Genomic DNA, 21,339 nt, shown 5'->3' with positions numbered 1-21,339 from the left:
CAAGACAGCAACATTTGTTTCAAGACAGAGGCTTTAATACTTGCACACACAGTAAGTTGATGCCTGGATTTCCATGAAAACAGGAAACCTAGTAATCCATGAAAATTGTGCCCTAACAATTTTCCTTCCAAATACTCGGATTGCACTATGTATGAATTGATACTACATGACATTAGCTTCAATCTGCTTTTACTTTAATTATATATAATATGTAAAGTAGAAAACCAGTGGCAATATTATAGATATCTACAGTAATTCCTGATTATTTCTCCTAAACCAATTGGTTAATTTGTAGCTCATTCTTAATACAGTTACCTTTCTTCCTGCAAATGAACATAGTCACTATTAAAGCTATAAAAGCACCTTCTTGTGCTAAAACTAAGCAGTTTTGTAACAGCCCCTTCAAGCAATAAAAAAACCCCCTGAATTTTGGGTCAAAAAGATTAAAAAAACCCAGCAGTGGAGCATACACAGACAAAAATGTGCTGGACAAAGTATGACAGTATGTTACAGGTTGAGAAAGACCAACACAGGGGTTTGCAAGTAAAGAAAACAGTCACTGTCATCCTGAAATGTGATGAAAATCTATAGAACAAGTAATTAGAATAAATAATTGCAAGAGAACCCAAATGAAAACCAGGACCAGGACCAGCTCTAAGTCAGAGCTGTACTACAGGCATGGCAAGAGGAGCACTAAACCAAACCAGCATTCCTGGTGCCACCACTCCCTCCTGGCCCCAGAAGAAACACTACACGTCTGCAGCAGCTACTCAGGGACATGACAACTTGTTTTGCTCCTCCACTCAATTCAACCACTGCCCAGTAGAGCTTACAGCTGTTGCAGGCAGAAAGAAAACAACTCATTGATGGAATCCATGTGTTCTGTTTTACAAACTGACCTGTCTACTTCATCACGAGCGACAATATCTCCTTTCTTTAAGGCTTTAATAGCAAACATCTCGTTTGTGTTTTTGTACTCTGCCAACAGCACCTAAAACAGAAGAGATTCATTTCAGAGCTGTATCTAGTTTTTGATATAGTCCTGACACTTGATGTAGCCTTTTGATATTTACCTTTCCAAAATGTCCTCTGCCCAGTACAGCACAACATCTGAAATCCTTCAGACTGAACTGGAATCTTTGTTGCGATCTATGGGAATAAAAAAACACAGTTGTAAAGTTTCTAGTCTGTTAACTTTCAGAAATATTATTCAGATCAACAGCAAATCACTGCTTTACCTTCTGTCTTCAGGTTCTCTGGTGTTGGTGTATTTCATGTCTGAATGGGAAGCATCAGGCTCACAGATTATTTCAGGCTGGAGTTTTGGGACAATACTATTTCTGCCATTTTCAAAATCAAAAGTTGTTACTTCATCCTGTGGAGAAAAAGAGATCTGAAAGTTTAAAACTGATTGTGGAAGAAAATGAATGCAGAAGTTTTATTATAAGTATGTGAAATTCTTAATACACCCATTACCCAGGCTAAAATGGCACTTTCAGATGATATAGATAAGCAAACTTTTCACAGACTGATGAAACCTACTGCTCCAGTCATTCTGCTCTTTCATCCTGAATGCTCTAAGGATTTGGGGCTTTTGTTTTTTGTCTGGTGGAACCAATGACATGGAGAGATAAATACACCAACCATGGAAACAGTTTGCCACCAATAGCAATCAGAGGATTCTCTTGAGACAGTTCTGTACGTGGAAGCTAAGGGAGCTTATGCTGATCTATAAGGGAAGAAATCCATCCAATATCAGAATCCTATTAAACTGCATAACCCAAAATTCTTAAAAGTTACTTGCCTGAGATGGCACATCAGGAGCCTTTATATCAGAGGAAGATTCACATATTTCTCCAAGGGAAGATGCACGGGGTGGAGCAGGTGGAGGCTCAGGCTCCAGTTCAAAGTCCAATTTGGCTACAGGAGAGTCACTGGCAAGAAAATAAGTAACTCCTCAATGTATAGCAGAGACTGTTTTAGTCATATGAAAATAAATTTAGAAGTGCATGTTATGTAGATTTCTCCTAAACCAAACCTTGTGTATCTAGCTATAAAATGGATGTCCATAATGAAAACATGGAAAGGTCTGCAGTCTTGCAGAGAAGCAGGCTCAACATACATCATTAGGGCAGAAACATCTCACTGTTACTCTTGCACTTCAGAGTAGTTAAAAGCTGCAGAGATCACCTACCCAACAATCTGTGCATCAACCACTGACCCAGTCGCAGGCACTGATGCTTGGGGGCTGAAGGTGCCAGAGTGATTCACTGTAGGAATAGCTCTCCTTACCAGCCTTCCCCAAGTGGCAATATTAATATTCATTTGAGGAGCTCTGAGAAATGTTTTGCCTATAGACATTGTGAAAAAAAGAAAACAGAGTGCAAATAATTTCCTTCCTTATTACCAGAAGTAATAATTAAAAAACCCCAATGTCAATCAATTTATAGTTTATGAAGAACAAACTCGATTTGGCATATTCCTTAGCAATTCCTGATTATTCACTATTAAATGCTAATGCATAATAAGGAATTCTAATACAAAACATTTCTAAATGCAATGCCAAATCCTTCATTATCAATAGCTTTATTACAGGCAAACATTAGGACTCTGTCTAAAAAAAAATAAATCACAGATCTATACAATTTTTAAGCTTTACATGTTTATATTAAACAATCACCTTGTTGTTTTGAAAAGATCTTCTTCTGCCTCTGGAGTTTTGGTCTTCTTTCAATAACTGGATTAAAAAATGTAACCTGCAGTTCAAATAATGTGTGTTATCATTCAAGTTTCAGAACAAAATGCATTCATAAAAGTTTAAGGAAAACTTCTGAAACTACTCTGCAATACAATAAATACTTGCAAGTATGTTCAAGGGTTTCAAAGCAACATTCTTACCTCTGCAAACAGAGTGCCCTGGGGCTCCAGATACAGACACATGCCATGCCGTTGGTTATCCAGGAAATCTTCCAACCTCAGAAACTTGACTGCACACAAAGATCTCCAGTCACGCCAATAAACTGAGATTTCTAACTCACGTGACTACGACAGGAAACACACAGGAAATTACTTATTTTTAATTGTTCTCCAACAGTTACTCCTGTACAATCTAAGGTCTAGCAACTCCAAGATGCAGAGCTGTTACTTTGGGAGAGTGCCAGGGCTAACCAGCCAGACTGAACGAGCTCTCCCTAGGATGATCACAGCATTTCACTTCAGTTCAGCTGTGATCACCAGTGCCCAAATAAAAGTATAACTGTAAAATTCCCCCCAGGAGTGGATGGACAGAGTCACAGTCACCAGACTTTGAGTCAGTCTAACAACACTGCTTGTTCAAGGTATTTTACCTCATGCTCTGACAACAAATTTCTGTGTTTAAAAACCCCAACCATATTATTTACAAGTATTGACTACACTTCACAGCTGCAGACAGTTTAGTACCTGCATAGACATGATGACACAAGACTTCATACAGCATCTCTAGAAATACAGTTTTTATAACATGATTGTGAAGAAGGGCCAAAAACTTTCAACTAACAAGAACCACTGCTCTATCTCACTGGTGGGATTTATATATTCTTGGGGTGTCTTATATGCTCATTGCAAAAACTTGTCACAAAATGTGAAGAATCCTGCAATACAATACAACATCAGCATCAGATGTAACTACTTTAATTCCATCATGATGCATCAGTTTACTGTCTATGACAGGTTTTAACTGACATAAAAGTTCAGAACTCAAACATGTTTGGATTGTGCATTTCAAATACCTAAGGATACACGGCCGTGCTCAGCGAAGCAAGGTACTTCTCTGGCACCATAAAGCATCAAATACCCAGTTCTTAAGTAGTGACCATGACACACAGCAGGCTGGTAGGAGCAGCAACTACACTGAGTAGTTCTACACTTAATCTACTCTTAATCAAGGCTTCAGGGCTCCACAGCTGCTCATTTTGTTCTGCACGACTCCTAACCAGAATCTATTTCTGGTTCAAATCAAAATTTCTCTACCTGCAGGTCTAAAACAGTTTCCTCCGTAGATGGAGAGAATCTGGTTTGAGGCTCAACGGGGTGGGGCTCAGCAGGGAGGAAGCAAAAACAGGAAGGTGGCTGCTTTTTTCTCATGTGTCTTAAACTTATGCTGGAGGTAACATTTAAGCTCCTAGAACATAGTTTAATTTTCAGTCTATTAAACACTGTTGGAATAAGTAATCCTTGTACTTTAAAATACTATGACTATCAGGTATCTAATTGCTTGATTAAACTTATATGACAAATTCTATTTCATAAGTATCAATTCAATACTTGTGTCCTCCAACTCACATTTGAAGTTATAGGACAGAACTATTAGCAAATTTATTATTCCTGAAGAACTGATCAGCTTTGCATGAGAACACTTCAGAAGCACTGTAAAAATTCCATGACATAGCTTTACCAAAATATCCAAACTGCATCTGATACTACAATCTACTGATAAAGAATGAAAAGCTGATGAAACAAATAAAAACATAAGCACCATATATCACAGGCTAAAAACCCACTAAGTGCTAGGTCTTGGATAAAAATATCACACCAGTTAGTAGGCCAGAAAAGGTAAAATTTCATGAATGCAGCTTAACCCTAGGGAGCTCATGCTGGGAAGGATGGGAATACTTGCACATCTGAAATTTGAACAAAATTACGGAACAGCGGAAAACGAAAAAGCAACATGAAATTAACCCAAAGAATCGACAACAGTTGTCAATGAATGAGGCCACATTTTTACCCTGTCTAGTTCCAGTGTAAATTTCTGATCCCATGACTGATTGGAAATCGGTTTCCAGCTAGTTTGACCAACCACAGTGTTATCCAGCTTCAGTACAGCACAGACTTCATCTGCAAGCAAAGCACACAAACTCAGCTTAAATCTTTAAGAGGATTTTCCGCAAACAAAAAACCTCCAGTGAGTTTCCCTTAAAAATGTAATCTCATATTTAATTGGCTCTTATGGTTATAATAGCTTGGTTGTACTTTTGGTTTTGGTAATGACTTGACAGATGAAGAAATAGGTAAGTTTAAAGCTTTGCAACAATTTAGAATTTTAAGTTACAGAACATGGCACATGAAAATGTAAATAAAAGACATGCATAAAAATAAGAGAAGAGTATACTGAACTGGACAAGTCATCAGTTTTCAGAAGGTTCCTACTGCTCCCACTTTTACTTTTACTGGGTCTGCTTATGAAAGATGATCTGGCTTCATTTGGACTCCAACCAGGTAACGTAATCGATGTGGCTTTGGATCGACCAGGGACAGTTTCCAAAATATCCTGGCAGCCCATTAGTCTAACTTCCAGGGTACCTAGAAGAAGACAGACAATGGTTTATCAAAGACTTCTGTTCTTAAGTAAGCAAAGCCAATGACTATTGACTGATTGATGGCAATAGCTCACATTCTGACCCCTGCAGGGTCTAACAGAAATATCAGATGAAATCAAAAGACAGATCCAAGACAGACATAAATACTGAAAATAAAAGCATTAAAAGTCAAATATGTGGGACTCAACCTTCTAGAAAGAGCAACAGTTCACCAAAATAACACAAAATAAGTTTCAATAACTATTGAAACTACAAATTTGTTTGACTACATTCAGAAATCACATTTGCCGGCTGCATGTTAAAGTTAAATTTGAGTTAGGATATAATTTAAAAATCACTAAATTGTTCCAACTTGACTGATTTGTATGTGTAAAAGCTGAGACAAGAAGCTACTCTTCCAAACCTTCTACAACTTTAACCAAATGGGGTCTAGAGGCTGCTGCTCAAATTGAAGAGTTTCCTCCAGCAGCACAAAAAACATCTGAATACCACAGATAGTTACAAAAACAGTAGGCTGCCTTCATCCTGTACAAGATAACATCTGTAGAACTGTGACACCACCAACACTGACAAAGTTAACTGCTAGAACTGGCAAAATTAGCCAGTTCAGAATCATAGTGTCAGCTAGAAATGCAGCTCCTAAATGCAATCTTCTTTTGACAGCAAATGTACTGAACTGTGAAACTTAAAAGTACTCTTTGGTAACAGAAACTTAAGTCAGACTTGACCTAAAAATGGTCTGGTAACATCATAGCCCACAGAACAGACACCAAGAAACCAGTCTAAGAAGAAATCCCAACCTGTAGGGAACTAACAGCCGTAAGTGACAGCTAAGCATTAGGCTATGAAGACAAAGAGATGCTATTGGCTTCCGAAACAGGTTAAAAGGTAAAAGAACACTTCATTCCCAAACTCTGTTTAGAAAAAAAAAAGAAATTAATAAGCAGAAAGGCTACAGTCTTGTATTAGGACTGGATGCATATCAGAAAGTTATGCTGATGCACTTTAAGAAGTATGACAGTAGCACTGCTCTATTTTTCCACAAAGTGTTAGAGGCAAAACACAAAGACACTGTTCATTTAAATCCAGTTCAACACAAAAGCTCTTTGTGCAGTCAATATGAAAGTGAAACTGTTAAGAACTTTGCAAGTATGCAGCTCTGTCTTGACAATTTCTATTAAAAGCTGTTCACATGTATCAGTAAACCATATTTAAGGAGGAATTGTCACTATAATGTACCTGACCCTTGATTATGCATTACAGGCAAATAAAAAAAAAAGCCAAGAAAGCTGTTTTAAGCCCAAAACATGATACTTCCTGCCCATGGCCACTGATCATTCCAGATTTCATATGATGAAAAAAGTTCCCCTTACCACACAACTTTACAAGGAGTCTTGGTTGAGGTTCTGATGCACCAAAACGGAAGACAAGTAGACTTGCTTAATTTTATTATTATTATTATTGCAGCTCAGCAGCAGAGTTCCTCTTTGCTTTAAAATATAACCCCACAGTGTTTCAAAACTAAATTCTGCTTTCAGTTACGCATGTATCGCCTCAGCAATATTTAGATTACAGGTGAGTTTTTGTGATAAACTTACTTTGTTAATTGTAGGTTGAACAGTTACAGTAAAATGTGTTGGGAAACAAAACAGGAAATCAAACTTATCTGTTCTAGTAATTCTTATATGACCACTTATTAAAGAAATTTAGTAAAGCAACATACCCCAAGTAGTCAAAATCATGTTTTTCTTTTAAGACACTAGAAGGCAAATGTTCAAGAGCTTTGTTAAAGCATGGTTCATCCCTTGAAACAGTTAACTTCTCAGGAAGAATAACTCCAGGTGAACACAAATTATGAGAAGTTCTTAAGTCTTATATTCATCTATAAATGTGCTGTTCCCTCACAGTAGCTTAAAAGTCACTTAAAAAAAAATCAGCCCCATGTTTAATTGCAAGGAAAACAACTGACACCAACAAATAGAGTCTTCAATGGTTGCAAGTGTATCTGTTAGGATCTCAGTCCCTGGACTAGAAATACAATGCCTGGTTTGGTAGCACAAATCTCACTTTGCAGAAAGCCAGGGAGGTCCAGTGGGTAAAACAGTAACTGGGAGAAAAGCTGGGTGCCTATCTCCAGCTCTGCCACCTGCTTGTATGATCAGAGCAGTTCACTTAACCCTTCTGCAACTTAGTTTCCCCATCTGTAAAATGGGGATATGATACTTATTTGGCTGGATGAGGCCTTGAGCATCCTGCTCTAGTGGGGAGGTGTCCCTGCCCATGGCAGGGGTTGGGACTAGATGATCTGTAAGGTCCATTCTAGCCCCTAAAAAATCCCACGATCCTATGATTTGCCTTTAAGTGCTTGATAATCTAGAGACAAAAGGCCTTGAGTAAACATGAGCAAAAGCATTCCAAAGTGAGCTAATTTAAGGCCAGAACTCCACTTTTTCAATAAGATTATAAAAGGGCAACAAACAAATCAAAGAAAGTTATCTGCATATTTTTTCATTTTTTTTGAACTTGGAAATTCTAAATGCCTTTGTCCAGGAAAAGAACAACAATTAAATACATCCAGAAAGAAATACAGTTGGCACTAAAGACTTGTTTTAAACAAATAATTAAGTTTAAAAAAAGGCGCCAAAAAGCTCCATAAATCATACCTGTTAAAGCTGCTGGTTTGGACAGTGTACTATACTGGTTTTGAGTAGATATTACACTCTGACGAGGACTTAATGTGGGCGAAGAGACTAATGAAAGCTCCTCTATAATAATACTGCTTTTGGGATGGTTTTTAGGAAGTTCATTCAATCTCTGTTCCAGTGAATACTTCAAGAGGTCCAGCTTCTGGCTTGATTCATTAAATCTTGCTTGTGCCTTTTTAAGATAAAAAAAAATATTGAAAAAATTCAATTCTTTTCTTTTCTTGAAAGAACCTTTAAAACAAACTATCAAAAATTGTAATGACATAAATTACTTCTGAAAGTGCCTTTCTGTCGGTAACTTTCCCAGATCCAAGTAATTTCATCACATTTTTTGCACCTTCTGCTACAGCATACTCTATCCTAAAATGATGCCGTAATTCTTCCATTCGGAGTTCAAGAGGGCTTATCACAGGCTTTGCTGCAAAGAGATATAAACAAACAATCTTCATTGAAGACAACATCCAGGTTTCATTTCTTTACTATTAACCTCTCCCCCATATAAACAGAGGGGAGAAGAACATAAAAAAAAGAATAAAAAAAAAAGATGTGTATTTGGTAGTGCAAAGAGAAGCTTGAAGTATGTCATAAAAACAACAGTGAAATTTTAAGCATCTGCATTGGAGTGAAGAAATAATTGCTCAAGGCCTCAGTTCAATAAACAGGCCCTACTCCTTGAGGAGCTAGAATTGCTCAAGGATGTGAGAAAAAGAACATGGCTTCAGGGGAGTTGAGGGATGAAAGCCAAATCTTCCAAATATTCAACTAGCAAGAAGGAAGTTTTGCGACTTCACCACTTCTGAACTACAGTCTGAGGATTTATCTTTTAAACTACTCTGTAGCCAAGTAGATCCCTGATCTGTTTCTGATAATCCTCCTGCTTGACATGAAATCCCAGGGAATGTGGCTTCTGCCAGCACAGAGAATCCCACACACTGCCTTCCCCAATGGCTCGAGTGAACCACTCTAATGCTCACTTCTTACAGTGTTTAGATTTCCTAAACAGACAATTTTCTGGATATATTTCTTTCTGTTTAAAGCCCTAAGAACAGCAAGAACACAAAGAGACATTTGAAAGCCTTCTCTAGCTCTTTTTCTTTTAAAAAAGTGATATACATAATCCATGTGCTAAAATGGGGTGGTAAAAAAATGAGCGTGTGAAAACAAGCACAGAAAACCCATCACCTCACACCCCACAAAACACGACACACACACACACACACACAAATTTTGCATTATCTAGGATATATCCAGGCCCTGGCTCTGAGCATTGTCATACAACTTCAAAACTCAGAAATGCATATGAATAAAGTTCAAGACTTAGAGATGTACCAATATGCTCACGAGTTTATAGCACATTCAAGATTTTAGAGTTCAGGAGTCATTTTTGAAATTATTTAAAGATTTCCATGGAAATGTAGGTATAAAACTACTTTTGAAATGCAGCATGAGTATTTCACGTCGGGTTATCTTAAAAACACTGGGGGTTTTGTTGCTCTGAATGTAGTTGTTTACCACTTAATCTAGCCCAAATACCCATAAAGACAGGAAAAATCTGCCTCCCTCTGTGCTCCCATTAGTAATAATAAGTATGACAAACAGGCTTTGTACCTGCATCAGGGGTTTTTTTTAGGATAGTGAAAAGATTATATGCTTTAAAGAAAATTACTAGTTATTGTTAAGACAAAAGAAAGCATGCAAAAAGGGAGAAGGGAAAACCACAAGGCAAAAATGGACTGCATAAACTATGAAAAGGATGCTGAAGAGAGATTGTATCTCTCTTCATTAAGCTCAAGGTATTTTCCTTCAAGACAGATTTGGCATCCCAACACACACAAAGTTCTGCCTAGACTCAGATTATTTTTTGTGCTTGCAAGCTTTGTCAAATGTTCCTACTAGAAATTTACAGTAACTCTGTGAGCATATGGGTGCACATCTACATGGCACTCTGACATTAATGATTCGTATTTCCTTTCTACACCATCACCATTATCAAAAGCCAGTTCATTGGTCTGGACTGCCTGAAGAATCTGCATCCTTATAACTTCTATTTTTGTCTTGCTGTCCTGAAGCATCTGCTGAGCTGTGGCAAGAAGTTTTCGATCCTGTTAAAACAAACAGAGAAGTTCAAATCATAAACTCTTCATGGAACAAAACACTGAATGTTTCAAACCCCACATACTTAGGAAGAAGAACTAAATCTATGTATTCCATTTAGTATATCAGACCAATTCAACTAACCACATCAGGGTATTAGTGGAAATTAAGTTAGGGCAGAGGCATTGGTTGATTAAAGACTGTGAGCCCCTCCCATGGAAACTTTGTGTGTTTAAAGCTGAATGAAGGAGGCAGCATCTAGCAACATTACGTGTGTAGATTAATGTTTGTCAGCTGATACTAAGGAAAGGTGAAGATAATAAGTGCAAAATGCCTCCACACTACGTGGAATGACTTGCATTTTCTGTATGGTAACAGCTCTTGTAATAGAGACATTTGCTAGTCCTAAGTCCATGTAAAAATAATTCTAGTAATTCACCTGAGCTGATTTTCAAATTATAGAGGTGAAGTTACCTTACACAGGACACTATTAATAAAGTCTGCAGTATGTTTTCCTGAACAAGTCAAAGCTGAATATTGCACTAATAAATACATAAACAAGGGCTACTTCATTAGCTATTTTCATCTGCAGCTTAAGTACAGTACTTAAGTATCTAAATAAACTAAGATAGCCAATTTTTGTTTTCAAAAGCAGTATCACAAGGAGAAGTTTAGCAGAGAACATTCCTGAAGATGAACTTTCATGAACTTCTATGGCTGCTGCATAGATCTCTCTCTATGCTTTGGGAATTACCAGATAACTTAAAGGTGATCTGACTTGCAGGAAGAAAAAAAAAAAAGGGTATAAGGAAACTTAAGGCAGTCTATTTGTCCTGTCCATGCAGTACCAATCCATCACAGTAATTAACAGCACTCAGCACAGATGTGTATCACACTTGTTACAGCCCAAAGGGTATTTTAGTTAACTCATTTTGTAGCTACTCTATAACCTCATTAATAAGTTACTTTCCCATAGACATGGTTTATACTTATATTTTTAATTTTATAATGAAGTTATCAATTATTTAAGAAAAAGAAATTAAATTCTTTCCCTTGCCACAATGAAGACAAAGAACTGCAGTGAAGCAGAGAGATCCCAGAGCTAGAAATGCTGGCACCATGAAGCATGTTGTGAGAAAAATCTGTATGCTGAAAAATTTACCTTCATAGAGTTCCTCTATGACCTTGCACCTAACATATTACTCACTCAGATATTTTGATGATGCCCCATGTTCTGCAGGGCATATATGCCAACAGATACACATAAAAGGCTTTGGCTGCATGGGAAGAAATTGTGCCTCCTCTGACCACCAGTCTCAGAACTCTTGGTTTTAAGTTTCAGTATTAAGCAACATTTCAGGGAGATCCCACTAGTTTTCATATTTTAAGATTCCATGTTCCACTATCCGACTAGTTAATGATCACACTGAATTTCCTAAGCCAATGCCTTCTCAAATACAAATGTGAACTTTTGAAACAACCACTGTCTTTAGCAGAGCATAGGAGCTAAGTAACAGATTACAAGCACCTCTACAATCCTGTATTAAACCTTATCCATGCATCATTCTGATGTATAAATACACTGTATTTCTTTGTCTGTATCTTCACTTTTATCTTATTTTTGATCTTGCTGCTTTTGATTGTCCATCATATCCTCTTACTGCAAGAAGTTTGCTTGCTCAGGGGCAACATCATCCCTTAAATGTGTAGAATGGAGGCAATTCAGGATTATAGAGATATCCTTATGTTTTCAAGAGACAGTACTGATTCCCATCTTCACAATCCGAATGGATGTGCAATACTCAGCAGCTCTTTTAGTGTTAGAGCCTGAATACAAAGTATTTCAATGTATCTTCGGAGTACAGAAGAACTGACAGTGCCTGTAAAACTGATCTGCAAAGCTGTCATGGGATCTGGGAGAACCCACACACACCCAAGAAAAGAGGATCGTTATCTCAGAAACACTTAAGTCCGAATAGGTTGAGCAGAATGTTACTGAAGCAAGGAGAGTAAGTGCAAAGGGAACAGCTTCCCATGAGATGATGGGTTTATTAACAGACTGCTTCTTCATTTTCAGAAAAAAATTATTACCTCCCTCCATTAAATTTAGATCTGAAAATAATACAACAGACTTGAAATTAGATTATATAGTACACTTGAATAAAGGTCACAAATTAATTTGGTATGGTTTTAAAGAGGGTCCTGTGACTACTTTTTAAAGAACCACAGGATTACTGGGGTTGGATTCAAACTGGGAATTTCCTGCCCCTTTTGCCCACCTCATCCAGACATTGGGTTCTTTTAAGCTCTGCTTTTTAAAGCATAATCAGCATGCTCAAGCCTATGGTTCAGATCTGCCAACCCAACTCACTACTGAGTATTAAGAAACGAGAGAATGAGTACGCACCATCTCCATCCTGCGTGCTGAGGCAGCTGGCAATGCCCTGGTGCTTTCCAGCTTGCTCTCTGCAGCCCAGTTACTATATACCCCCAGTCTGGTAGGCTGATTTAAGTATTTACCAATTGCAAATACAAGATTCAATCATAAATTTTAATTACATGCCTCAGTCATAAAGCAAGGCAGAATTTATCCTTTCGACCTAGTCTGATCAAAGCCTGCTAACAATGTCTAATATTACAGCCTGAGCATTTAGTTAAGTTTTTCAGCCTGTTATAAGGTTACTTACTGAGGGTTTATTAGGAACCTAATTCATGTATGTCTTTTGATCCATTTGGGTCAGCTGATTATTAGTTTTAAGTGTACCTGATGTTAAGTACATGGCCCCAGAGGATATAGACTCCAAGGGTTTCCAGGAGCTGAGGCACTGTGGTGCATGGCCAACATTCCCAGGCCCTTAGTCATAATGTACACTCCAGGTATTTCTTCCATTTGCCCCAAGCTAGTATGTTACAGGCCACTTTCAGATAAGGTTACCTGGGACAGAATGAGCTTGATGGCCCCTATGGTCCATCTAGTCTAAACTCACTTTTCTGGGGGGCAAACAGTGTTCACTGACATTGTTTTGAACTAAAAGAAAGTCAAACAGTAGGCAGATATAAAGTGATCTGCCTCTCCACCAATCCCTAGCACAAATTCCTCCAGAAACATGAAGTTCCTTTCCAACACTTTCTGGTTAGCATCAGTTATAAGGGGCAGCAACATAATTCATGGATGCTTACTCTTCAAGCCAAACAATTCTTTTCACTAAGTTCACTGACCTAGCTAGGTGTTGGCTCAGTTAAGATCTTGAAACATTTCAATTCTACTTACTACTGTCTGGACACAGAAACATCTAACCAAGGTACTACATACTGTTTGTTAGATCTATGCTTGTGTTTCCCCTTAGTTTGGAAATTCACCTCCTTAATGATTTAGTAGAAGTAAATTAAAGGATCAGGTAATGAGTAACAAATGAAAGGTGAAGGGGCAGGTAAGTAGAGGATCTCCTCCCTTTCTTCTGAGAACTCTGACTCCCTCATACTCATAAAATACGTGTTGGTTTTTTTGTATTAATTTGGTTAGTTTCTGGTTTTGTTTTTGTTGATTATTTTTGTTTTCGTTCATTTAAAAGGTTTGTCATGTCTTTTCACTTGAGTTAAGGGATTCATAGACTATGATGAATTTTATTACCTGTTAAGTAGTATGTAATAAGTTGAACCCGTTTAGAGATTAGCAAACACTTTCCCCTATCTCCTTGGAAAAACTTGGGTGCTATCAAGACAGAGTGAGTGGAAACATTTAAAATTTGGACCAAGGAATTAGTGTTGCTTTATTTATAATTTCACATTATGCGATCAGATGATACCTCTAGAATACCACACTGCCATAAAAAAAATTATTTCCACATGTATCTTATGTGCACGTGCAACAACGCAGGTTATGACAACTCTATCAGAACAATATACACATCTTATTGAAATAAGTATTTGGTGCAGATCTTTTTACTGCTAACTGCAACTACATGACCATTCCAGGAGCACACTTGGCATGCTGCCTTTTTTGTAATTATCACACACATTACAGTTTTAAACTTATGTTTTTTTCCTTTTGAGTGAAGCTAGGAAGAGCACCAGACAGCAGCCAGTGTCATACCAAGCTTTGCTGCTAAGTGAATCACACATGGCCGAAGATTACTAGATGTACTAAATTTAGTAAGTCGGATTTGTTATTGAGGTTGAACTGCATCTAGACAAACTGATAAAACAATCACTTGAGTGGGTATCAAATCACAACAAAACACGCTATAGTAATTTGTAGCAGACTTGACATCACTGTTTAACAAAAATATACCCCAAACTAAAAATACTAAATATATATATAGTGTAAATATATATAGTTTTTTATATATATATATAAAACTAAAAATACTGAACTTGCACACTGTTTATACACTGCACAGTCACACCACAGCAATATGAAAATCCACAGTCATTTCAAGTTTAAGTGTTCCAAAGCCTTACCTTTGAAGAGCCGTTTGAGTACATCTGTATCATATTTTCTGCTCCTTGTTTTACCTTCAGTTCTATATCCAACTGCTTCTTTAAGGCCATCAATCTGTTGTTAGTAGAAAACCGAGGATCGCTATTGGGAGTATCAGGAGTGCTAGGACAATCTGTGAATCAAAGGTAAGATGTAATGCGTGCAGAAGAGAAACAGGAAATAAAAAAAAACAAACCACTTTCCCCAAACCCATCTTACACTCTATTCTATTAAGTTGTCGCACATCATACATAAGAAATCAGACTGTCTCTCCCATCCAGAGCTACTTTCCAACAGCACAGCAAATGCGCCTTACCATGCAAAGCCTCCCCAAAGCTCAGCAACTCCCACACGTGTCCTAATTCACATGGAGCACTTCCGGGACAGCTCACACAGCCAGGTGTGCAGCCAGCTCTATTTTTATTTCAAAGGAGATTTATTGCCTTTGGAATGCCTTCAATCAATTTAAAAATGCAGGTTTTCATTAAGTTTTCCTACACTCTTGACTCCAAATCTGAGTGTTTTAAAACCAAATGAACTCATAATACTCAGTGCTGAGGAGCATTGTCTGAATGCAGCTGTTGAGTAGGTCCTCATCGATTTCAGTGTGAGCACTGCAGACACCATTTATGTCAAAATTAAGGACAGATAAAACGAGCCTTTTTCTAAGTCAAAGCTGAATGATTTCTGCTCTGGAGTCATAACAGAATTCTGGCATAACTGGATGTATAGGCAGACAGGTTACTGGACAACTGTGATCTGTGGGAAGGCTAAAGCTTTTTCATTTGACAATATTACTGTGTTTAGGTCTCCATCTTGTTTGATTAGTTTAATGGAATGCAAATTAGTTTTATTAATTAAATTAGATAGTCAAATGCCTTAACTTTTCTTAGCCAGTCTAGTAATCCCTGGTTCGTATTTCAGCTTCTGCAAGAGGAACTGTTAGCAAACTGAAAATAAGTGGCCACTGGACTATTTCCTAGTACTTAACTGTATTTCCAACATGACTGTCATTTCAGCTATCTTCCCTAACTGTCCCAATAGCTTCTCTCCCAACCTTTTACAAAAGACGATAAATTATTTCCTCTGTAACAATTTGTACATTTTTTTTTTCATTTCTGTTACCCTAATAACTGAGGGAATACCTTGTCTGTGGACAAATGACATTAGTTGTTCTCCTGGAAAAGAATATTTATCCAATCCCAACAGTACAGTCTTTTTTCCAATTTCAGTTACTTTTCCTTGAATTAAAACTAGGATGATGAATCAAGTTTCTGAAATACTCAATTATCAGAAAACACAGGCAGTGCACTAGTAACTTACAAATTATTAATTATGAAGTGTCATGGGGAGATGTCTTATCTGCTATTTCATATTTCTTGTGTAAAAGCTTCTGATAGCTAGTTTTAGAGATTAAATACAGTTTACTTTCAAGTTTGCTGTGTAATTTCCTCCTAAACTGCAATCTTTGCTGAGGTTACATACAGACATCACGTAAGGAGAAGTTTTAATTTCCTCTGCTGTTAATTCACTCTTCAAGCCACTTCAAGACATACTGCATCCTCACTACTTGAAGGTAGGACAGAAAATACTAGATATTAAGAAAAAATAATAAAAAACCCCCTGTGTTATTCCTCATCTGTTTTGCCATTCATCCTTTTCCTCAGAGTTTTGGCTTGGTTTCTCTGTGAAACTGCACTTGAACAGCTTTACGTTAAATCTGTTATTAATAAAGCAAAGATTAACAACATGTTTTCCTCTCACTTATGTCTTCACATTCAAGTAATCCTCACCTGATAATGTATTCAAAACTAGAACAAACATGAAACTTGAAAGTCACAGTGTCAAATCTACTTGTAAAGTAGATTCATCATGCAAATGAATATATATCAGCTTTAATTTATGATGCAGGCCTGTACCACTTCAAGATCCCAGCCCTCTGATGATCCCTGTGAAGACTGTGGGGCTCCTCCAGTCTGTTTTCACAGCTTTTAAAGATGCACACAAGCAGTCTCCCTTTGCATTAAAACAACACTCAAGTTGCAAGTTAAGGACTAATTAGAGATACCAGGGTTCAGGTTGCCCAGGCAGCTGTTATTATCTCCCTTTGCATGTCTCTGTTGTGAAGGTGTAACCACATCGTTTGCCTGGGTCATTTCAAGAGTTGGTCTGTACTTGGGAACCTAAACTACCCACTGCTGTTTAGTTTAAATTGTTGTACTATATGTAAGAAACCAACAGCAAAACAAACTTTACTGCAGTATGGACTAATTGCTGGGAAGAAGTAACTTTTGGCCTTCAGGCATAATAGCTGCTCACTAAACTCCCAAACTTCTTAACAAAGCTATTTTTTTTAATTTAAAAAAAGTAAGTTTACCAACAGCCTTTCAGAAATGGTTTCCAAGTGACTCCCTTCTACCCCCCTGACATCTCCCCAACCCCACTGCCACTCAGTAAGCAGCCCAAGGCAGCTTCTTATAGAATTCAGATTAAATTTTTGAATCAGCCAGACAAACCGGTTCTGTTATGGAAAGCATTGACAATCATAGCAACAGCACTACAAGCTACATCTGTATTAGCTGTTTCCCTTTCCCTTTGTAATGTCTACTGAGGTTGTATCTCCAATCTATTTGTGTAAAGCACTGTACTGAGCAGCTCAAATCTCCTCTGAATGGACTTCATCATCATCATCAATTATAGTACAAATAAGTAATAAATTCATCCAGATAACTTCAATCAATGGGATTTAGGTACATGCTTAAACAAGAGTTAAGTACCCATACCAAATTTATATTTCACTCAAGTAGCTAAGTAGGGACTGGGGAACAGAAGAGATTCTCCAGTTTGCCACGTTTGTTGGTCAATAAGGACAGAACAAGAGTTGCCATTTTGGATGCATTCAAGTACAACTTCGCATAGGATAGCAAGAGCTCTGCTGGGATACAGATTCAGGCTCCTAGGCCCAAATATTTTTGACAGTGAATATCAAGTGAGGAAACAGATGCATTTTGAGTGGACTTGACTTCATTTCAAGTAACCAGGCATCTTATTTTGCTGAACAACTATGAATGTTGTTGCTTAACACTGGCGAGTTTTGTGCGGCTCATTAGCACACATCCAGGGGCCTGGAAGAGCTGCAGTGCTGCTTCCCCAGCACCTGCAATATCCTGCCTTCATGAAAATATACTCATCGAACTTAAAAGAAGTTAAGAGGGATGGTTTAACAGATTAATTTTTTTAATATTCGGATTACGTGAGGACAATGGCAGTTTTCAGTCTGAAACGTTTATCTCAACTGTGATCTTTGCTCTTCTGACAACCTTTTCCGTTTGAGTCTTTGTACAGTGCTCACCAGCAAAAATTTCTTTAAAATTGCATTTTACCAGCACTCCCATCTAAATTATATTTATTAAGAGTAGTTACACAAACTCTACTCTTCTGAGACTGCTGCTCATTCCTTTGGGGACTCTTCCCCAGATGCTAAGTATGCTATTTCTTCCATAATCCCAGTGTGAAATCTAGGATCCCATATAACTTTCTGAATTTGGGTTCCCAGATGGCACTGCAGCATGCTGCTAAGCTACTCAATTAGCAGCCAGTGCCCTTTGGTAAATAGTTAATTTTAATCTTATTTGAGGATATTTAATTGCAGTTAGCCTTATCAGTGTCATACCCAACCAGAATACCTGCAATGCATGTTTAGGCATTGGTGAAGGGAGGAAAGGAGGATCATCAGGCTCTTCTCAGGGAGTCAGACAGTTGGATCAGCACTTGAACCAAGCCATCAGTAAGTCCAAGGCAGCAGTGGATATTCTGCCCTCAGAGAACATCCAGCACTGACCTCCTGAAAACTTCTGAAGTTCAACTGAATTTCCATTAGGTAACAGCTAATTCTAACTACTAAAATATGACAGGAGATTGTTTCAAATTGCTTCAATATTGTTATTCTACATTAAGGTTCCCAACAGTTTCAGTGAAATTCCTACAAATATGAGCCTTGTAGGTGGAGTCTGCTGTCTACAAAGTCACTACCTATACCAATTTAGTTGCTACCCATACCAGTTTCCAGTACTTGGTGTTATATGGACACTGGTGTCTGACATGAACCCAGTCATTTGCAGGAGCAAAGAAATCCCTACAACAGTCTCTCTCAGTCCCCTGTCCACTAATCATATTCTTAAAATAATTTATTTTCTTTGATGCCTACGGCCAAATTTGATGCAAAGTAAATAGCTTAGAAGTTAGTTAGGAGAATGGAAGAAGAGGCATGAACTTGTCTTTTTGAGTTCATGTTCTCCATGTTTTATCCAGTCTCCTCAATTCCCTCAAAGGTTCTTCTATCATCACACCGCTCTATGCACCTTCACTTCAGCTCCATGAAACAGATTCATTTCCCAATTTATATATTTTCTATGCATTAACTGCATGCCTAATTAAATCAGTGACTTGCTGTAGGTAAGCTTACACCTCACTGCATCATATTAAAAACCCCACTGTCTACACTGCTACTTTTTAGACATGCAAAAAGAATACCAGTTTCATCTATATGTTTTCAAGATATTTTTTTCTTGTCTAAACCAGAAGCAATCATCCCCACATTGCACATTACATCTCTCAGACTTTCAGCAGTAATGGTCACTAGGCTTGTGCTACTCATTTTGCATTGCTGCATTCTGCTTCAGTTTGAAGTGCTGACCTACAAATTTTAAAATTCTGCATCCTAGTGTGACTAATGCACTGCACGATAAGGGCAGACTTGGGTACAAAGTCTCACTTCTAAAACAAACCTAGATTCATCAGCAACCCCCATAATGTAAAATACACCTATGTTATACCAGAAGTTGCTTCTGAATCATATACCCACTGCCAAATCTATCCTCACATTCAGTAAAGGCTTTTTGGCAAACTGCACTTTCTGGTTAAAGTTTAATATCAATTCTTCAAACAGTCGTGAAAATAATTTCCTACAGCATTAAGACTTGGAAAGCTTTCAGCTCTAGGCAAAATACCCTAAAAACATCTAAACTTGCTTGGAATGGAATGCTATTAAAACACATTTTTCTACAGTAGATTCGTAAACACTGCACTGAATGGCTTTAACATGTATTGATTACACTGTGCTTATTACAAAGGAGTTATACTAGAAATCAGTGGTTTGTTAAAAAAGTAATGGCAGTTACTGCTTGATACCATAAGCAACAGTAAGAGTCACAGCAGCTTGCGTGGCACCTTCAGCTCTAAATCGGGAGCACTTTGCAAATATGTGTTCACACCCACTTTTCAGATACAGGAACAAGGGAAGATTAAATGAGTGTTCCAACTGACCATAATGACCTTTCAACCAGTCAACAGAACAGCTCAAATATCTTCAGGCCTGACAAGTCAAAGGCATCATCACCTCAATGGATCTCAATCCTGACTTTGCTACTTAGAACCTACAAAACCCCATATGATATATTCTATAAGACAGGGAAAAACACAGGGCCACCTCTTAAAAATACTAAAGTACATAAAGAGAACACAGACCTTGACTCCCACAGCTCTTTGACCCTCTTTATTTTCAGCATTCATAATCTGCAGAGCCTAAAAATTTCCCACATATTTCCTTCTCTCTTTTAAATAACTTGTTACTAACCGACCAGAAGAAGGTCAAACACAAGCTAACTGAAAAGCAGTAACATGGAATAAAGATAACCTCTGGAGACAATGCACTTATTCAGGGAGCTCCCATATTCATCGGTAAATGGTTATTAAATTCACTGCCCATTCCAAGCAAAAACAAGAATTCCCAAACTGCGATACCTGAGACCTCCTCACAGAGGCATCTGATGTGAGATGGCAGTGACCTTTAGGGTGGTGTGTGTATGTGCTTCCTCAATATTACGTGTCTGTACACATATATACATCCCCTGCCCTGCACAGTTGGCATGTCATAACTTTTATATTACCAATCTTACTTTGCGAAGGCCAAGCTCACTAATACCTCAAGCTCAACCTAAGACTTCAGCATTAAAAATCAGAATATCACTTAGGTGACTTGCACCCATTACTCTTTAGACAGACAAAACATTTACTGACAGTGCTTCCCCTTCATGAATTACTGACCATGAATGAGGAAGGGGACAAGCAATTAAGTTACAAGGCTAACAGTATAAAAAACTCAAGCATTTCAGTTTTGGAGGGTGGGTGCTTGTAAATCTTTGATTTAAAAAGAGATATGAATAGAACTAAACCTACTTTTTTTTTCCTCCAGAAGATTATGCAATATATTCTATGAAATGTTTTTTATACAGGAATACCTGATGTGATACTACACAGAGAATATAAAGACCTCAATAGAATTACTAAGTTTCTTCTTGCATATTTCAATAATTAAGACTGTACAATCTACCAAGAACATTTTGAACAGGATGGAATTTAAAAACACAGTACTAAGAAGTTTAGCGTGCAACAAAAGCATGTAGAAGCACATATATTTATCAACCATGATCTTTTAGCCTTTGAACCCCTACTGCTCTTCACGAGTCACGCAATGACAATATTGCTCATTAACTCATTATGATAAGGTTTTTTAAATGCTACACTGGAAGGGAGCATTCCAACAAGCATTCTGTGATCATCCACTTTGAGTTCTACTACTAGAAGAATTCTGCAAATTTGTGTCTGCACAGATTTTTAATATTTTGTCTATACACAGTTTGTA

General features: G+C 37.6%; 1 protein-coding gene across 1 annotated transcript in view; it reads right to left on the bottom strand.

Annotated features, from left to right (window-relative positions):
• PKN2 (protein kinase N2) overlaps window positions 1-21,339 on the bottom strand; it is a 28,882-nt gene that overhangs the window by 6,006 nt on the left and 1,537 nt on the right. The window contains exons 2-14 of the mRNA XM_009078317.1: window positions 14,618-14,769; window positions 10,047-10,164; window positions 8,335-8,480; window positions 8,021-8,234; window positions 5,155-5,340; window positions 4,766-4,875; window positions 2,899-3,042; window positions 2,681-2,756; window positions 2,195-2,351; window positions 1,805-1,934; window positions 1,239-1,375; window positions 1,074-1,149; window positions 900-991 (exon numbers count right to left, since the gene is read on the bottom strand). Of these exons, the coding sequence (XP_009076565.1) occupies window positions 900-991; window positions 1,074-1,149; window positions 1,239-1,375; window positions 1,805-1,934; window positions 2,195-2,351; window positions 2,681-2,756; window positions 2,899-3,042; window positions 4,766-4,875; window positions 5,155-5,340; window positions 8,021-8,234; window positions 8,335-8,480; window positions 10,047-10,164; window positions 14,618-14,769 (1,738 nt within the window). The remainder of the gene's footprint in view (window positions 1-899; window positions 992-1,073; window positions 1,150-1,238; window positions 1,376-1,804; window positions 1,935-2,194; window positions 2,352-2,680; window positions 2,757-2,898; window positions 3,043-4,765; window positions 4,876-5,154; window positions 5,341-8,020; window positions 8,235-8,334; window positions 8,481-10,046; window positions 10,165-14,617; window positions 14,770-21,339) is intronic.

Source organism: Acanthisitta chloris, unplaced genomic scaffold, assembly GCF_000695815.1.
Source record: "Acanthisitta chloris isolate BGI_N310 unplaced genomic scaffold, ASM69581v1 scaffold8857, whole genome shotgun sequence".
Taxonomy (NCBI): domain Eukaryota; kingdom Metazoa; phylum Chordata; class Aves; order Passeriformes; family Acanthisittidae; genus Acanthisitta; species Acanthisitta chloris.
Note: the sequence above shows the minus strand (reverse complement) of the source record. Positions and strands in the feature narration are given on the sequence as shown.